This window comes from Chelonia mydas, chromosome 4 (assembly GCF_015237465.2).
Source record: "Chelonia mydas isolate rCheMyd1 chromosome 4, rCheMyd1.pri.v2, whole genome shotgun sequence".
NCBI classification, from domain to species: Eukaryota; Metazoa; Chordata; order Testudines; family Cheloniidae; genus Chelonia; species Chelonia mydas.
Window position 1 is genome coordinate 43,682,294 of NC_057852.1, and position 20,188 is coordinate 43,702,481.

Genomic DNA, 20,188 nt, shown 5'->3' on the forward strand with positions numbered 1-20,188 from the left:
TCCAGATATATCAAGGTCAACACCTTGGAGTCTCTTGCTTACAACATTTATTTCAAACAATATGTCATGCCACAACACTAAGCCGCACAGAAATTTGAAGTTATGTGTGTTTCTGGTGATTCCATTTCCCTCTGCCACTGTTCTCCCACAAACAGTTCCTGTCATAGCATTATCCTCCATAATGGCAACTATGGCATCATTTATCTTCCCAGTTTGGTGTTTGATAGGCTTTAATCGCCTCCACTTGACTTTCCCATAGTGTGGCACTCAGTGGTTTCAGTGTCAGAGAGGATGTTCCCAGATGTTGCTTCAAAATTTGCCATCGATGAGTTGATGCAGAGAAAAATACATAGATACTCTGAATTGCATTAAAAAATTCAGCAGCCTCACTAGAAGCTGATGCTGCATCACTGCCCACCAAGTTCAATGAATGAGAACTGCATGGGACAAAATAAGCTCGAGGGTTTAACTCTCGGATCTGTGTCTGCACTCCTCTTGTCTTTCCTCTCTTGTTGGCACCATTATCGTAGCCCTGACCTCCCATGTCAGCTCTCGCAATTCCCGTATCTTTCAGCTTTTTAAGAAGCACATTTGTCATACCAGCTCCTGTAGTATCATCAATGCCAATAAATTCTAGAAAATGCTCTCTGACAGTCACCATTGCAGGGACATTTTCACTAGGTTCTGTTGTTGTTACAAAATGCACCATTAAAGTCATTTGTTCCGAATGGCTGATGTCAGGTGTGTAATCCAGAATAACTGAGTAATATCTTGCTGACTTCAGATCTGCAACAATCTTCTGTTTGACTTTTGTTGCCAGTAACTGTATGGTCTCATTTTGAATTGTTTTTCCAAGGTAGTGGTGGGTATACATTTCTTGGGTGGTGACTCTTCTTATATGCTCCTGGAGTCCAGCATCAAACTCAGCCATCAGCTCCACAAATTTTAAGGAAGTTTCCATTGTTTGGCACATACAGCTGATCTGAAGTGCCAGGCAGTGCTAGGTTTTGGGTAGCAAGCATTCTCACAATGGCAATAAGCCTTTTCAGAACATTTTACCAGTAAAGAGACTCTGATGCAATTTTCTCTTGATGCTGATCATCTGTGGTGGCCTTTAAACTTAGTCTCATCTCAAGCTCTTTCCACCTATGAAATGCTCTCTGGTGATTTGCTGCCTTCTCATGGCATGCCAGATTTTTCCAGTCCTTTGATCGTGTGGAACCCAATGTGGCTGGAACATTAGTCTGGAAGAGTTTGCAACAAAAATAGTATGCAGCATTCTGGGTTTTTGAGTACATAATCCATGGCCTCTCTATTTTGTCACCATTGGGGATTTCACGCCAGTAATGTGTTGGATGGAAACTTCTATTTTCATTGTCTTTGGGGAACATGAAGTTTTTCACTTGCTGTGGCCCATGCAGTACAAGGAAGTCCCTCAGGCTACTGCTCAAGTGGGTCCACAGTCCTGGATCATCTAGACTTAAGGAACTAAACTCAGCAGCAGCTGTTTCTTGTGCCTCCACCACACTCTTCTCTGATCTACACTTTTCTTCAGGAATGTGCATGGTTACATCCATTTGAGATGGAGATATGGATACTGCAGTCTCTGCCAGGTCACCTGCACTCTGACTAACTGGAAGATCAGGCATCTTCTCACCACTCACATCCTCACTGGGGCCGGAAGGTTCACTGTGAACATTTGTGTCTATGTATCTTAGGAGAGCTCCTTCCTGCTTAGATAGAAAAGCTTCCTTTGCTTTCTTTCTTTTTTTGCATGCTGCCCTTCTTTCACTCATGACTGCTGTTCTGTGCCAGCTATAGTGGCTCTCAAACTCAATTAAAGGGGACAAATAAGCAGGCTGGTAGCAGGGCCTGAGTTTGAGGGAAGATATCAGTGTCATATGGCTCCTGTTCCTTCAGTTGACTGCCTGTTCTCCTCAAGTCAGTTCAGGGAAGCAGCAGGAAATGGGAAGCTCACTGAGAAGCTGGTGTTAATCAGTCCAGGCTCCTGGGGGTACTAGAGAGCTACATAAGAGGCTCTCTCCTCTCTCTCCCTACAGCTCCTGCTGCTTTTTTGTTATTCCCACTCACCTTTTCTCCTGCCTGCCTCCTGTTATGTCTCTTGTGCCCTCCTTCCTCCAGCACAGCACTCCACCATCTCTGTGCATCTCGAGCAGAGAGAATACGTATGCCCCAGCAGCAGACACAATTTTCTACACTCTGGGTCCTAGTGGCGCCCCACCCCCAGTCTGCCACCTGAAGCTGTCGCCTCAGTTCGCCTCATGGTAAGGCCAGCCCTGCTTAGGAAGCATCATTACAGAGGAAGTTAAAGCTTGCTGTAGCCTTCACTCTTGCAACTGGTAGCTTGGGAAGAAATGTGCTTTCCTGAGAAACAACACAGTTTAACCAGAAAGGCGGCATTTCATGCTTTGTTCTGAGTAAAGGCCTCATTCCGAACCACTGAATTCAATGGGAGTTTTGCTACTGACTTCAATGAGTTCAGATTCAACCCTTAACTGATTACTTATTTAAATAGTGTCTGATTGACTGCTTTGTGAAGTAAGCTCTCAGTTTGATTATTTATGTGTAATTAGACCTGAAGTTGTTTGGCTGGAGAAAAGAACTCTTACTCTCAGATTTGTATTTAAAAAACCCCAACAACAACAACAAAAACAAAGCAAGGAAAGTAAATTTGAACTGAATGCTGTCTTACCTCATTCTAGCAAACTTAAATTTACTTATTCCCCCAAGGCATAATGTAATGTGGATTTGTTTATAGAAAAAACATAAGATATTAATTAGAACAGTAAATAATAATCCGAACTAGTTCAAGTTAATTAATATTTCCCCTGCTTTGAAAGTATCCAAAGCCATAGGCTGTCATAGCAATCAGACTGGCATGGAGATTTTGAGGATAGATGAAAATTCTGCTGTAGGAGCAGGTTTCTTGCATTAGTGTAAGAATGTTAACAAGTCTTGAGTCTGTGGAAATTGTTAATTACAAGTGTAGAGGGTGCAGTTTATCCTGTTAGTTGAACTCAGTAGTTTAACTAACAGATTTTTTGTTGTTACTGATTTCTTTTCTAATAAATATGTTTTCTTAATCATGCAGCCCTTACTTATGTGAATAGTACCATTGAGTTCAACGGACTAAACAAGTAAACATATTTGCATGAGGCCCGAACTATGATATTATTGTATTGTCTTAAGAACAGATATGTTGCATAATAAGAAAACAAACCTCATTCTCCAGAATCCTAAAGACATACTTGGATTTTAAGTGTTTTGCAAGAAATGGCTGTGCATTTGTGAGGAGGAAAGTGTTATGGAAAAGTAGAGATCAATCGGGCTATTCTTTTTCGTCCCCTACTCCCATAGTAATCTATTCAAGTTCTTAGTCAACTGACAATAACAAGTTTTGGTTCTGGTATTATGACTCTGTATTGCAATCCTTGTACACTAAACCTCTTGTTGAAATAAATGGGATGCTAAGGTCCACAGGGGTTGTCATCCTGGCCCCACTGAAAGCAATGCAAGTTTTGCATAGACTTCAGTGGGACCAAGATTTCACCCAAAGATTCCAGAATTGGGATTTTATTTTGTTGTGAATAGGCAGCTTGTGACACAGGTAACCATGATACAAATCTAATATTTGGGGAACCTGTGAGGTAGATCATAAAACCTGGAAGATCATTTTCAGCAAATATAAGTTGGTGAATATCTAGGAAAGGGAAAAGTAGTTTATTCAGGAAGGATACGTATTGGCTTAGATATTTGATCTGGAATGGTATTTCCTCCCTGCCCTCCATCTCCTCAATAAATGTATAAATAATAAATACTGAAGTCATTCACTGAACTACCCATACCTCTTCAAACTGGGACACTATAAAAAGTTGGTGGGCACAACTGCCCAATGAGCGTCTGTCCTCATGCGGCAGCTTGTGAAAATATTTAATCTATTACGTTCATTTTGTATCTCCTAAATAGTTGTTAATTTCCTGTAAGGTGGTCGCAGCTGTCCCTCCGTCCATCTGGTAGGGAGGCCACACCCCCTCGCTACAAGTCCTCTGGAAGAGCACAGTTTAGCGGGAATATGCATCGGGGTCTCTGCCACTCAGCGGGATAAGCCAATAATGAGTCTAGGAGCCCCGGTCGTCCAAGCAGACAGGGCACTGAACAGTTCGGGGGCTCTAGCTTTCAGTCAGGGTTAAGCAGCAGTGTCCATAATCCCCAGTGCTCCGGCAGGGCGATGCAGCAAGCAGTTAGGTGGCTCTGGCTGGTATTTAGGTCAGAAGAATAATGAGTCTATTAGCCCTGGCCCTCGGGCAGGGCAGGGCAGGGCAGCGAAGTCAGGAGACTGTGGCCTATAGTCAGGATAGTGCAGTAACAAGTCTATTATTCCGGCCTTCAAACAGGGTGGGGCAGCAAAGTCAGAAAGCTCCGGCCTGTACTCAGGACAGAGCAATAGTGAGCCTCTCAGCCCAGGCCCTCAAACAGGGCAGGGCAGCAAACAGTCGGGGGCTCTGGCTCTGGCGGACTGCCAACAAATGCAGGCCTCTTGCCCTGTGGTGGGTAGGCTGCCACCCCGGGGTGAGGTAGCAGGGGTAGAAGGACACAGGCCCAAACGACTCTGCTGAATCCCAGACCAGGATCCTAACAGTGGCAGAGTGGTCTGCCATTGGGTCAGCAGAGAAATCCGGCCGCAACTCCTGGCTACCTTCTACACTCCCGTTCGATGGGGGGGTCCCTGGGTCGTCATCCATCTCGCTGGGGTAAACAGCTAATGGCAGCCCCAGCAACTCCTCGATGTCTCGGGCAACCGGCCGCTCTGGCAGTCCCTACACATCTCGGGCGCTGCAGCAGTTGCTGTCAGGTCTGAGCTCCAGCAGTGGGTGAGGGATGTCCTGCTCCTCTCCAACTGAGCTGGAGGGCTGGCCTTTTATACTTCCAGTTCCTGTCCCAGCTGCCCACCGGGGGGGGGGGGGGGGAGCTTCCAGTTATCCCAACATCTGTCTCTGAGGGAGGCCACGCCCCCTTGCTATATTTCCCAGTAGCTCCAAATAGAAGACTAAGTACTAGCTCTTAAGGACCAATACAGGCAGAAATACTATTTGAATGTATTTTTTATTAAATGAGCCCTAAGGTATAGAACAAAGCAACTGAGAGCTGGTGTTGTGGGGAGCGTGTGTGAGGAAATAATAGTTTCTGTTCTTCTCTTAGGTACCTTGCTTCAGTGACATCAGTTTTAATGGGCATATGCCAATGTTCTTTCAGTTTGCCGTCCTGTGTGTAGGCTAGTGCTTGTTAGTTACCTTTAATTTCTACTACAACTGTCTACAGGGCTGGCTAATTAGGAATACCCACAAATAAATCATAAAGATAGACCCAGTATATCAGTCTTGGTAGACCGCAGATAAAAACATCATAATATTGCTATTACAATCACATCTAAAAATATTGCATTGACCTTTTTGTTTCATTGTGAGCTAGCTCTGTTCCTGCATTTTAGAATCATAGAATATCAGGATTGGAAGGGACCTCAGGAGGTCATCTAGTCCAACCCACTGCTCAAAGCAGGACCAATCCCCAACTAAATCATCCCAGCAAGCGCTTTGTCAAGCCTGAGCTTAAAAATATCTAAGGAAGGAGATTCCACCACCTCCCTAGGTAACGCATTCCAGTGTTTCACCACCCTCCTAGTGAAAAAGTTTTTCCTAATGTCCAACCTAAACCTCCCCCACTGCAACTTGAGACCATTACTCCTTGTCCTGTCATCTGCTATCACTGAGAACAGTCTCGATCCATCCTCTTTGGAACCCCCTTTCAGGTAGTTGAAAGCAGCTATCAAATCCCCCCTCATTCTTCTCTTCTGCAGACTAAACAATCCCAGTTCCCTCAGCCTCTCCTCATAAGTCATGTGTTCCAGTCCCCTAATCATTTTTGTTGCCCTCTGCTGGACGTTTTCCAGTTTTTTTCACATCCTTCTTGTAGTGTGGGGCCCAAAACTGGACACAGTACTCCAGATGGGGCCTCACCAATGCCACATAGAGGGGAACGATCACGTCCCTCGATCTGCTGGCAATGCTTCTACATATACATCCCAAAATGCCATTGGCCTTCTTGGCAACAAGGGCACACTGTTGACTCATATCCAGCTTCTCGTCCACTGTAACCCCTATGTCCTTTTCCGCAGAACTGCTGCCGAGCCATTCGGTCCCTAGTCTGTAGCGGTGCATGGGATTCTTCCGTCCTAAGTGCAGGACTCTGCACTTGTCCTTGTTGAACCTCATCAGATTTCTTTTGGCCCAATCCTCTAATTTGTCTAGGGTCCTCTGTATCCTATCCCTACCCTCCAGCGTATCTACCCAGTTTAGTGTCATCTGCAAACTTGCTGAGGGTGCAATTCACACCATCCTCCAGATCATTTATGAAGATATTGAACAAAATCGGCCTGAGGACCGACCCTTGGGGCACTCCACTTGATACTGGCTGCCAACTAGACATGGAGCCATTGATCACTACCCGTTGAGCCCGACAATCTAGCCAACTTTCTATCCACCTTATAGTCTATTCATCCAGCCCATACTTCTTTAACTTGCTGGCAAGAATACTGTGGGAGACCGTGTCAAAAGCTTTGCTAAAGTCAAGGAACAATACGTCCACTGCTTTGTCACGTCTGCTGTGTCAGTATGAAATATGGCTGTTCTATTTATTTGTTCCACTGAATTTTCAGGATAAGATCCAGAATGACTTATTGATCTTATGTCCCTTCTTTTTAATAATCCTGAATGCCAGTGAGCTGATCTGTCCTTGTATTAATTAACTTTGTTCCCCACAACTCTAACTATTTGTGTTCCCTCCCACTTGGTATTGCATGTTGTGTAGATAATAGCTATATTGGGATCAGGGATCTCTACAATGCAAAGTCATTAGCCAGAAGACAGCCAAAAGTTGACAAACATTTTTGATATTACAAAGGACAATCACTTACTGTGAAAATGTTTTCTGGTGGTGAAATGTCACCTGCAGCTGAAACATTAGCCGTGCATGATATATGTAGCATTAATAAATAAATTGCAAAGCTGCCGTACCTTCAAGCGATAGCTGGTGAAATTTAATAGTTTCAGTAGAACAACAGCATGCTTCACCTGTGCCACTTCATGACTTGACTGGCAGGTATAAAATATAACAATCCTTCATTTTCCATTTCTTACTAACTCCCTTCTCATTCTGTGAGTAATTGTCATAATACTGCCTCAATCTCTTTGAAAATGAACCTCTCAGACAATTTAATTCTTTGAAAATGAATCTCTCTGGCTGTTTAATTAGAGTCATTGTTTGTGACACTATAATTAGTGTTGGGTCAGCATATTAAAGATTTATTACAAACTCTTATTTTCAGAGGTTTAAATCTGGCAACAAAAGCTTCCACGTAGAGGTTTGGCATCTGAGATCTCATCCTGGGAGATATCTATACAATGCTGGTAATAAATATACAAAGAAATTAAATTTAATCTAAATTAATTAATTATGGCCTTCTATAAAAGGCACTCAAAGCTGACAGGTCCCACATTTGACCTACACTTTTAACAAGTGCTTCCCTACAGTGTTCATGCAATGTTTATTATTAGTAATAAAAATGACTCAGTTCTCTTCTGTAATTACATACAAAAATGCCAGCAGCCCAACACTCATGAACAACCCTACAATAACAAACCACTGTGTGCACGGATCTGAAAGCAAACAAATACTGGTGAATAAAATAATTTTTAAACTTCAGACTTTCTAAGAATTATTATAAACAAGCTTTCAAACAAGATTTTAAAAATTCTAAACCATACATAAACAAGTGTTTAAAAACAAAAGTAGTTTGCTTATACAGGGCCCAGTCCACTGAGGAACGGAGTATCCTTACTTCATTGAAGCTAATGGGAACTGATTGCTCTCAGCACCCTGTAGAATGAGGTCCTTAGATAGTTTTCTGAGTTTTTTTTTCAAAAACCTACGGTTACAGTTTTGAAAATTGAAATTTGCCAGTGACATGTATGCATGAAGGTATTTATGGGTGGAATGGACAATTAGGCAGTTGAAACTGACGTAGAGGTAAGGTTGGGGAGAGACACAATAAGAAACAAGATCAGATAAATACAGATGAACCGAGTTGGAAAGACTCTTGTTCAGATTAAGTGACCTTAAGGCCACAGATAGATACAGAGCATGGGGTAGATTAAGGAACGGCAGAAGCTCCGTAAAAGTGGGGAGTCCACTGGTGCCTGAACCATGGGCTTCTCCCGAGATCCCACCCCTACACTTTCCCTTCTTCTGAGGCCCCACGCCCCGTTCACTCGCCACTGCCTCTCCTCCCGTCACTTGCCCTTACAGCCAGTAAGCCTCCCACCCCCCCATTCTGGTGCCCCTGGGTATATTGGCAAAAACTATTTATTCCTCACAGAACCAAACTCCTACCATTGAGGTGCTCATTCTCCTGATCAAATAAAACATTCTGCCATTGGTTGCCTTCGTGTTAGGTGATAGCAGAGTGTAAGAAGAAATTCTAGTAGTTGACTAGAGCTCGTAGAAACTACTACAAATGTCTGCACTGGTTATACCCAGACCAGGTTAAGCCATATGTTCTCAATCAAGTGTGGGGAAATCCCTTGTGGGCAATGGGAAAGGGAGGTACTAAAGTACAGTTATTCTTCATATCTGCTTTTTCTTTTAAGTTATCGATTTCTTTGTTTCTCTTTCTGTCTAGCTTACCTATCTACCTTTCCCTGTTTGTAAAAAAGACAATAAAGACAGTCCTGCCCCAGGTACTCAGTTTTCTGCTTGGTGGTCTTCAGATTCTGGTGACCACTTAATGTTTTGAGCCCTGTGGGAAGCATTTACTTTCACTATAGATATAAAACAGCTGTTGTCCTCTCTTTCTTTATCGGAACCTTAGCAAGCAGTACCCAGTGAATAGTGGAAAAATCAAGCCCTAAAACTTTGAATTTCAGCATCAGCAATCCTGTGAGAACTAAACAATCTTACTTACATAGAACAATGAGTAAATAACCTTGGCCAATCTTTCAGACACTACCATTAATATTTGTGAAGTATATAAACACAACATATTAAAATAATATTTGTTTAGATGTGAATAGGCAGGGAGTGAGGAATTTGTGCTTGCAATTATAAGAGAATCTTGGGGGGGGATGCGCAGAACAGAATGCTGTTGGATGTAAAATGCAAGGGAATTTTTCCTTCCGCAGAACTGAGAGTTGCCAATATGTAAACATTTCAGTGGGAATTTTACACCACCTCATCTTTATATCAGGCAGCATTTAATGGATGAATGATCTTCTTCTCCAGGTCTTGGCAGCTATCCTCCAGGGGCCAACATTGAGGATTACAATGACAGTTGATCAGTGGACCTAGTCCAATATAAACTAGACTAAGACCATTTAAAATCAATTGGTATCAACAAGTCAAATGAACGTTATTCATGTTAGAGGCTTTCCTATGGGGATTCCATAATAACATGGAATTTTAATAGCCTTAAGGGCTTTTTCTGTTGTTGCTATTGTTATTTGGGAATGTTCTTATTCTTCTGATTAGGCATAGTTTACCTGATTTTTTCAAAGTTAGGTGATTTGCAACACTCTTGTTTAATCAACGTCTGACAGATACAGCACTCATGAAACTCTTCTTTTTTCTTGCATCATAGGTGGAAATAACACTTCAAGATATCAATGACAACCCACCAGTATTCCCAACAGACATGCTTGATCTAACTGTAGAAGAGAATATAGGAGATGGATCTAAAATAATGCAGCTGACAGCCATGGATGCTGATGAGGTAAGAGAATGTTTCTTATTTGAAACAAGAATATTAAATAATACCATTTTATGAACATATTTTGACCTGATCGTGAACAACTGTAATGAGAATTTCACCTCAGCAAGAAGTGCAAGTTTCACCTGAGCAAGAAGCAGGTTTTTTCTACTACAGTCTTGCCCTTCTCCTCCCCCACAGTATATTCAGGAAGTGTCATAGTTGTGAGTTACTCCCAAAGTTGCTGTCTCCTGAGGACTCTGTGAAATGAGTGGATGCTCTCAGTCCATCTTTTAATGAGCAGTTGTACAGATAAAAATATCACAACCCATAGTTTGGTATTAATTAGCATCCTTTTTGTCATTCTCAGCAAAGATGTTACACACTGACTTGACACAGTGACTGGGCTATCACGTTGGTCCTAAAAGTCCTATCACTTTAGCCCATGGTCAAGGCTCTTTGGTAGGGAAGTGTTTGAAACCACAATTTCAGATCCAAACAGCTTTGAACTATGGAAATGTCCAAAATCCAAAGCCAGATCCAAAGTTTACAGACTAACCACTGTGTTAGGCAAAGGTGGCTGTATCTTTAAGCTGGGGAAGCTTTCACAGTGTTTGCCTACTCTATGGCTAAATCTAGCTACTGTCACTATTACTTGTTACCATGGGCTTTAATTTTACAAAAATAAAAGGGAAAGGAAAGAACTTTGAAAAACTCTACTGCGCATAAGTACTTTTCCTAGCATCTGATGGTCAACCATGTAGATTCGGTGCTATCAAGACATTACAACTGACCAGCCATTAAGAATACAATGGAAGCATTCCCGCTGAACGGCTGACCTAGTAATGATATTACAATATTGTTGGAAGTCTTTGTGTATGTGTAATTTCATTGATTTATGCATTTCTTTTGGGCGGAAAGTCATTTAAATGTTAATTGTAATGTTTTATTCATTTTAATTGACTTTCTATTGACTGTACAAAAGGTTACAATGTCAAGACGTGTGTACCAGGCAAGTTTTATTACCAGTAAGCTAGAAAATCAAATAATTAAAAAACAAACACCTTTCATTTAAATAAATAATGAGTTAACTCGACAGTAGTAAGGTAATCCTATAACTCTTTTAGTGTTAGCTTAGTGCTGGCTTCTATGACTGTTTTAATGCTAGTTTATCTAGTTCCTTCTATAACCAAACTACTGGAACACCTCCAATACGAGTACGGATGTGTGTATGTCTTCGTTCTTTCGTTCTTTCTTTCAATTTGTTAGTTTCTCTTCCTAGTAGCATCTCTTTTGTAGGGGCAAAGAGCAGTAGGACTTTGTGTCCCTGCCTCTAATAGAAAGGATGTGAAAGTCAGTTATCCACAATGTAAGTTGTGGCTGGTAAATAAAATGTGAATAAAAGAATCATGACTTCATAATAGCGACATATCTGTTTGTAAGTGTGGAGCCTAATTTTAACATTGTTTGTAACAGGATGATTAGAAGCAAATGTTTTTAGAAAACATCAGATGATATTAGGTATCAATACCCACCTTTTTTGTTGTTGTTTGTTTTTAGCATACTAAAATGCTACTAGAGCTGGTTCCAAAACCCTCATTTCAGTGCGAGTCTTTCCTTTCACTTCCAGGGGCACTTAGTTCTTAATGATGATACTTAATTTTCATAGTCTAACACTAGTTATTTAAAATGTTTCTGAAGAGTGCAAGATGCATTTCTGATATTTGTAACAATGTGCATTTTAAAATAGCATACACATCTTTACCGGTGTGTTTCTAACAATGGAAGATTTTAACTAGCTTCCTTTCCACTCTGAAGTGAACTATATGATCTTTTTTTACATGTAATATTCTTGCTACGATACATTTTTGGATATTGAGGGTCTGACTTTTAAAACATGGCCTACTTTTTGAACCTGTAGTTTATGTCAGCAGATAACTGAGCAATATTTTGCTCATGCCTATAGACATCTACCTACTGGCTGCATGCGCAATTACTTGCAGGAAGGAATAAAATTGTGGACATAAAAAAGAAAGCCAAATTAAGGCCCCTTCAAAAATAGTGCTCTAAATGTGTAAGAAAATCCTTCGTATGTCATAGTTTTATATAATGGCTTTTGGCCAGTAGTTTTCAAACATTCACCCATTATATTAAGGCATTCATTCAGATCAACATAACTGTGATGAGAAAAGGAGTACTTATGGCACCTTAGAGACTAACAAAGTTATTTGAGCATAAGCTTTCGTGAGCTACAGCTCACTTCATCGGATGCATTCAGTGGAAAATACAGTGAGGAGATTTATATACACAGAGAACATGAAACAATGGATGTTACCATACACACTGGAACAAGAGTGATCACATAAGGTGAGCTATTACCAGCAGGAGAGTGGGAGGTGGGGGGACGAACCTTTTGTAGTGATAATCAAGGTGGGCCATTTCCAGCAGTTGACAAGAACATCTGAGGAACATTGGGGGGTGGGGGGATAAACATGGGGAAATAGTTTTACTTTGTGTAATGACCCATCCACTCCCAGTCTTTATTCAAGCCTAAGTTAATTTTATCCAGTTTGCAAATTAATTCTAATTCGACAGTCTCTTGTTGGAGTCTGTTTTTGAAGTTTTTTTGTTGAAGAATTACAACTTTTAGGTCTGTAATTGAGTGACCAAAGAGATTGAAATGTTCTCCAGCTGGTTTTTGAATGTTATAATTCTTGACGTCTGATTTGTGTCCATGTATTCTTTTACATAGAGACTGTCCAGTTTCACCAATGTACATGGCAGAGGGGCATTGCTGGCACATGATGGTATATATCACATTGGTAGATGTGCAGGTGAACAAGCCTCTGATATGATTAGGCCCTATGATGGAGCGGAGAGGTTGGAGAGGTTTTAGTTGGGGTATTCTATCTGCTACCCAAGATCCATAAACCTGGAAATCCTGGACGCCCCATCATCTCAGGCATTGGCACCCTGACAGCAGGATTGTCTGGCTATGTAGACTCCCTCCTCAGGCCCTACGCTACCAGCACTCCCAGCTATCTTCAAGACACCACTGACTTCCTGAGGAAATTACAATCCATCGGTCATCTTCCTGAAAACACCATCCCGGCCACTATGGATGTAGAAGCCCTCTACACCAACATTCCACACAAAGATGGACTACAAGCCGTCAGGAACAGTATCCCCGATAATGTCACGGCAAACCTGGTGGCTGAACTCTATGACTTTGTCGTCACCCATAACTATTTTACATTTGGGGACAATGTATACCTTCAAATCAGCGGCACTGCTATGGGTACCCGCATGGCCCCACAGTGTGCCAACATTTTTATGGCTGACTTAGAACAACACTTCTTCAGCTCTCATCCCCTAATGCCCCTACTGTACTTGCGCTACATTGATGACATCATCATCATCTGGACCCATGAAAAAGAAGCCCTTGAAGGAATTCCACCGTGATTTCAACAATTTGCATCCCACCATCAACCTCAGCCTGGACCAGTCCACACAAGAGATCCACTTCCTGGACACTATGGTGCTAATAAGCGATGGTCACATAAACACCAGCCTATACCGGAAACCTACTGACCGCTATTCCTACCTACATGCCTCTAGCTTTCATCCAGACCACACCACACGATCCATTGTCTACAGTCAAGCTCTATGATACAACCGCATTTGCTCCAATCCCTCAGACAGAGACAAACACCTACAAGATCTCTATCAAGCATTCTTACAACTACAGTACCCACCTGCTGAAGTGAAGAAACAGACTGACAGAGCCAGAAGAGTACCCAGAAGTCACCTACTACAGGACAGGCCCAACAAAGAAAATAACAGAACGCCACTAGCCATCACCTTCAGCCCCCAACTAAAACCTCTCCATAGCATCATCAAGGATCTACAATCTGTCCTGAAGGATGACCCATCACTCTCACAGATCTTGGGAGACAGGCCAGTCCTTGCCTACAGACAGCCCCCCAACCTGAAGCAAATACTCACCAGCAACCACACACCACACAACAGAACCATTAACCCAGGAACCTATCCTTGCAACAAAGCCCATTGCCAACTGTATGCACATATCTATTCAGGGGACACCATCATAGGGCCTAATCACATCAGCCACACTATCAGAGGCTCATTCACCTGCACATCTACCAATGTGATATGTGCCAGCAATGCCCCTTTGCCATATACATTGGTCAAACTGGACTGTCTCTACGTAAAAGAATAAATATACACAAATCAGACGTCAAGAATTATAACATTCAAAAATCAGTTGGAGAACACTTCAATCTCTTTGATCACTCGATTACAGACCTAAAAGTTGCAATTCTTCAACAAAAAAACTTCTAAAACAGACTGCAACGAGAGACTGCTGAATTGGAATTAATTTGCAAACTGGATAAAATTAACTTAGGCTTGAATAAAGACTCGGAATGGATGGGTCATTACACAAAATAAAACTATTTCCCCATGTTTATCCCCATCCCCCACCCCCTACTGTTCCTCAGACGTTCTTGTTAACTGCTGGAAATGGCCCACCTTGATTATCACTGCAAAAGGTTCCCCCCCCCCTCTCCTGCTGGTAATAGCTCGCCTTAAGTGATCACTCTTGTTCCAGTGTGTATGGTAACACCCATTGTTTCATGTTCTCTAAGTATATAAATCTCCCCACTGTATTTTCCACTGAATGCATCCAATGAAGTGATCTGTAGCTCACGAAAGCTTATGCTCAAATAACTTTGTTAGTCTCTAAGGTGCCACAAGTCCTCCTTTTCTTTTTGCGAATACAGACTAACACAGCTGCTACTCTGATAACTGTGATGTCATTTCATGGGCACCAGGTAGTAGCCATTGCTTCAATAATTACAAGTCTTAGCATTTTGATAATTTTTTTAGTCAGTGTGTAGACAGGAAATTTCTATACATCAGACTGTTTGTTTTAATGGGTTTTAAATATTTTGATTTTCTTTGCCTTTCATCTAATTTATGAGAAGTTACTGATTTTGCCAGACCATATCAAATGCAGTCAGTTTCATAGTTGGACTCCATTATGAGAAAATGGGAATAACTGGTTAAATGGAACAAATAATAAAGAGTGTGGTCATCTAAGAAATGCAAAGTTTTCACTGAATGTTTTTGTTAAACTATACAATTACAGGAAAATGCATTACATACACCAGGTACACCTGAATATACAGAGAGTATGTGGACTGAAGCGCTATGCACAGCTGTTTGAGTCTGGGCAGCTGTATATGTTTTAATCTATTTTGTCAATTAGCTGATTCCTGGTTTTTGAACAAACACTCTGGATAAAAAGAGGCATTCTGTCCAACTGTTCACATAACTATCTTTATCTCTCTAATGGCACCAGACATGAACCTGGCATTTAAGGCTACATCTACTCTGCATGCTCGGGTTGTGATTCCCTTGCTTGTAAACACGTACTCACATTAGCACTTACCAAGCTAATGTGAGTATAAATAGCAGTGTAGCTGCAATAGCATTGGTAGTTGCAATGGAGACACAGCTGAACTATGCCAAGTACGTGCCCACTGGTTTCAGGTGAATTTGTACTCAGGACAGGTCAGCATACCTCCGCTGCCACTACCCATGCTACCTTGGCTGCACTTGGTGAGTGCTAGCGTAAGTATGTGTACACGAGCAGGGGAATCACAACCCTAGCTCACAGAGTAAATATAGCCGAAGTGACTTGTAATTTTAAACAGCAAGTTTATCATTATATTTTAGAGAAGGATGTTTGCCAGTTGCCTGCTACTTCTCCATTACTCCCTCTCCACCAACGTGTGGAGTAGAAAGGGCTGAATTGAGCCCTGTTTTAGATTGATCACTTAATTCAGCCTCACAGACATAAAATAATAAAAATAAACATTAATCACTGAAGAGAGAAAGAGAAAATAATATAGTAAATAGATTATGGTGAAACTGACTTGATCTTAAATCAGATTTCAAATCCTGTAGAAGACCAGTGTTTTCCTGCACTTTATTTTACTGACTAGATTTGGTCCTTTTTTTGAACAGGAGTTAAAAAATATAAAAATCTTATCTCTATCTGTCCAGTCCAAATAAATATTAGAAGTGTTTGTGGGGTGTGTGTGCTATTTTGTTAAGGAAATTGTTCTGAACAATGTTTGCAGACAGCAGTCGTTGGAATGACTTGGTCTTAAAGGGTTGCCTCACAAATAACTTGGTCTGACTACTTTTGTTTTTATTTAGGGAGCTAATGCTCTTGTCACTTACACTATCATCAGTGGTGCTGACGACAGCTTCCACATTGACCCAGAGTCAGGAGATCTGATAGCCACCAAACGTTTGGATAGGGAACGTCGCTCCAAGTATTCCCTGCTGGTTCGTGCTGATGACGGTCTACAGTCCTCAGACATGAGAATAAACATTACTATTAGTGATGTTAATGATCACATACCAAAATTCTCTAAACCTGTGTATTCTTTTGATGTACCAGAGGATACTACCCCAGGTAAATAAGGAACAAACCTTATTATTTTCTAAAATTGATGGTCCGCACCCTTTATTTTCAGTTGACTTATACAGCAGTGATCACTAATATTGTCACTATTGACACACTAATTTTATTGCTAACATGGCAGATTATCATTCCATTTTTTATGTGTGCCATCACTATTTATACATATTATGTAAAGCGTAGACATTCACGTAGAAACACGATGCAGAGGTTAAATGCTAAAATTTGTTTCTGTTTTTCTTATAATGGTGCCATTGTGGTAAACGTGCACATATTTCTGTTACATCATTTTTCAGGGATGCAAAACTATAATTAAATAATCCCTTGCAGGTTCAATTTCTATAGAATATGTGCTTCCAAGAAACCACCTCCCTACTCTATCCAGTCACCCATATCCCACTCATTCACACCATAGGCACAGGCCTCCGGGTCGGATACATCCTTTACTTACCCTTTCTCTTCTTCAGGCAAAGTAGGACAACCTTGCTTTGTTTTGGGCCAGTGGCGTCCTCCTCATTTTTATGGTTCCTCCATCTTTTTAACGGTGGGGAGAAAGCCAAATGGAGCCAAATCCCATTCCCTTTAATTCCCTTTAACAGGATACTCCTGTTGCCAGAGTTAGCTATTGAACAACTGGTAGCCTTTCCAGAAAAGGAAGACTGCAGTTTTTAGGTGTATAAATCTTTGCGTGTTTTTGTACAGTGCCCGGCACAAGGAGCACTCCAGTCCTGATTGGGGCCTCTGGGTACTACTACTAAAAGAGAACAGACAGAAAAATTTTGGGGGGTGGCAGGCACCCAGTGTTCCCAGAAGACCCCAAGTAGTGGACATCAGATCCCAGCAGGAAGCGGGAGTAGGGGTGCTACATTTGGGGAGCCAGCTGGACTAGAAGAATGTAGGCTGACTAAATATGCGATCTTCATAGACGTGAACTGATATGTATAAGCTAGACTAAGACTGCTAACTTGCCTCAGTTTCAAGTGAATTGAGATTTGAAGTGAAGATTTCGCACAGCTCTGTTCATAACTCCATCTTATTCCACTCCGGGCTGAAACTTGATATGCACATCCTCAGCCCAGAATGAATGTTGTTTTTCATCATATCGTATACAATGGGAATGGAAATATACTGTGAGAATTCATAGTATTTTTATGCTTCAACATATCAGGTAATGTAGTCTCTCAATGTGTATATTAACAGTAGATGCATCCTGCCCAAAGAACCTGTGAATTACTAGAGCATCAATGAGAGGGTTTTGTAGATCTTTTCTTTTTCATACTACCATTAAAAGGAAGCAAGTACAAAAGGGAAAGAAAATCCCTATAATATTAAAGGGTCAGACTCAGTCTGACCAAGGGAGGAAATTCTGAGTTAAGTTTGGAATTCTTTCCTTCACTCATGCTGTTGTGCATGCTGTAGATAATACACTGCATATGGTGGGTAAGAGCACACACTGTTTGGAGACCACTACAATGCTCAGTGCAATGAATTGAAAAAAAAATGCCTCTAGTAGTGATTGCAGTACCATGGGAATTCTTTTACTAAGCACAGAAAGATAGCTGCTGAGGCTGCTCAGGGTAATGCATGCGGTATTTTTAGGCTCGTTATATTTTAATGGGAATTAGTTTACAGGTGTACATATAATCCCTGCAGGTTGAGATGAGAATATTCTCTTAAATCACTAAAACAATCTTCAAAAATATAGAATTCAAGCATCAAAAATTAATAAAAAGTCATCATAATATGAGGACAATATATTTACTTACGGTCAAAATGTGCTAGATATATACTGGTCCAGCGGTGTTTGGTACAGAATTGTGCCTTCATCCCTCCCTATCACAGGTGCACACAGGGGTGCTGCTGTTAGGATGGTGCAGCTTGTCCCATTCCACTTTCCAATGATCTTGCTCCAGTTGACAGGCCAGTATGCAGGGGGCAGGTAGGTGTTTCCCACTTGGTGTGTTTTATGTCCTAGGTGATGCACAAGTGGATCATTCCCAGTTTTCCATCCAGTGTAGGGACTGTAATTGCGGCTTGCCCTTTTGTGGGGGTGCATAAAGGCTCTTTGCCTCCTTTCTTAACCCTGCACTTTGCACAAAGGCCAGCAATGATCGGCTCCTTATTTATTTGCAAATTACAATTGCAACTGATATGATTACTATACATTTGGTAATTGTATCCAGCATTAGGACAGCCTTTTAGCCACAATCAGCAATATTGAAACATTATGAAATCAAATATCTGTAACAGAACCCAGAACGTTCAGCTTGATTAAACAGATGAAATTGTAGCACTAATTCTCATTCTGCTACTGAGCAGTTTTGATGGTTGCATTGCTCAAATATAACTAAGTGTGTTGTAAAGCATGTAGTTTAACTGGTTCCATGAAAAAGCAACAAAATGGTTTTCTGTTTTGGAAATGGAGTGACCTTAATTATAGTTAGTGTTAAAAATGCTTAAAGGCTGACACCCAATTTCTAAACTTCAGTAAAGTATAGCAAGAAGTGCAAAAATAAAACAATGGGACAAACTCAAAGGAAGTGGGAATTGTACTTGAATAAGGACTGCAAGAATGGACCCTCTGTGAAGAATGAGGGTTTTAGTTTCCTGACCAAGTATTATGTTATTGCTCATGGTAACTTAAAACAAAAATAGAAATGAAAAGTTTGTTATACACTAAACAGACATTACAACTTTCAGCAGCTCCATTCAAAAAAAGAATAAATGTAGATTTAATAGTTGGCATTTACCTACACCCATGGTTCCCTTCCTTGAACACTGCAAGTTAAATACTATTGAAAGACAGTATTTTTGTCTCAATTCATAGATTCATAGATACTAAGGTCAGAAAGGACCATTTTGATCATCTAGTCTGACCTCCTGCACAATGTAGGCCACAGAATTTCACCCACCCACTCCTGCGAAAAACCTCTCACCTATGTATGAGCTATTGAAGTCCTCAAATTGTGGTTTAAAGACTTCAAGGAGCAGAGAATCCTCCAGCAAGTGACCCGTGCCCCATGCCACAAAGGAAGGTGAAAAACCTCCAGGGACTCTTCCAATCTGCCCTGGAGGAAAATTCCTTCCCGACCCCAAATATGGCCATCAGCTAAACCCTGAGCATATGGGCAAGATTCACCAGCCAGATACTACAGAAAATTCTTTTCTGGGTAACTCAGATCCCACCCCATCTAACATCCCATCACAGGCCATTAGGCCTATTTACCATGAATATTTAATTACCAAAATCATGTTATCCCATCATACCATCTCCTCCATAAATTTATCGAGTTTAATCTTAAAGCCAGATAGATCTTTTGCCCCCACTGCTTCCCTTGGAAGGCTATTCCAAAACTTCACTCCTCTGATGGTTAGAAACCTTCGTCTAATTTCAAGTCTAAACTTCCCAATGACCAGTTTATATCCATTTGTTCTTGTGTCCACATTGGTACTGAGCTTAAATAATCCCTCTCCCTCTCCGGTATTTATCCCTCTGATATATTTATAGAGGGCAATCATATCTCCCCTCAACCGTCTTTTAGTTAGGCTAAACAAGCCAAGCTCCTTGAGTTTCCTTTGATAAGACAAATTTTCCATTCCTCGGATCATCCTAGTAGCCCTTCTCTGTACCTGTTCCAGTTTGAATTCATCCTTTTTAAACATGGGAGACCAGAACTGCACACAGTATTCCAGGTGAGGTCTCACCAGTGCCTTGTATAATGGTACTAAAACCTCCTTATCCCTACTGGAAATACCTCTCCTGATGCATCCGAAGACCGCATTAGCTTTTTTCACAGCCATATCACATTGGCGGCTCATAGTCATCCTATGATCAACCAATACTCCAAGGTCCTTCT

At 41.3% G+C, this 20,188-nt stretch overlaps 1 protein-coding gene across 1 annotated transcript in view; it reads left to right on the forward strand.

The window, feature by feature from the left end:
- Positions 1 to 20,188, forward strand: part of FAT4 (FAT atypical cadherin 4) — a 222,443-nt gene that overhangs the window by 111,989 nt on the left and 90,266 nt on the right. The window contains exons 2-3 of the mRNA XM_007059147.4: positions 9,710 to 9,841; positions 16,064 to 16,325. Coding sequence (XP_007059209.2) covers positions 9,710 to 9,841; positions 16,064 to 16,325 — 394 coding nt within the window. The remainder of the gene's footprint in view (positions 1 to 9,709; positions 9,842 to 16,063; positions 16,326 to 20,188) is intronic.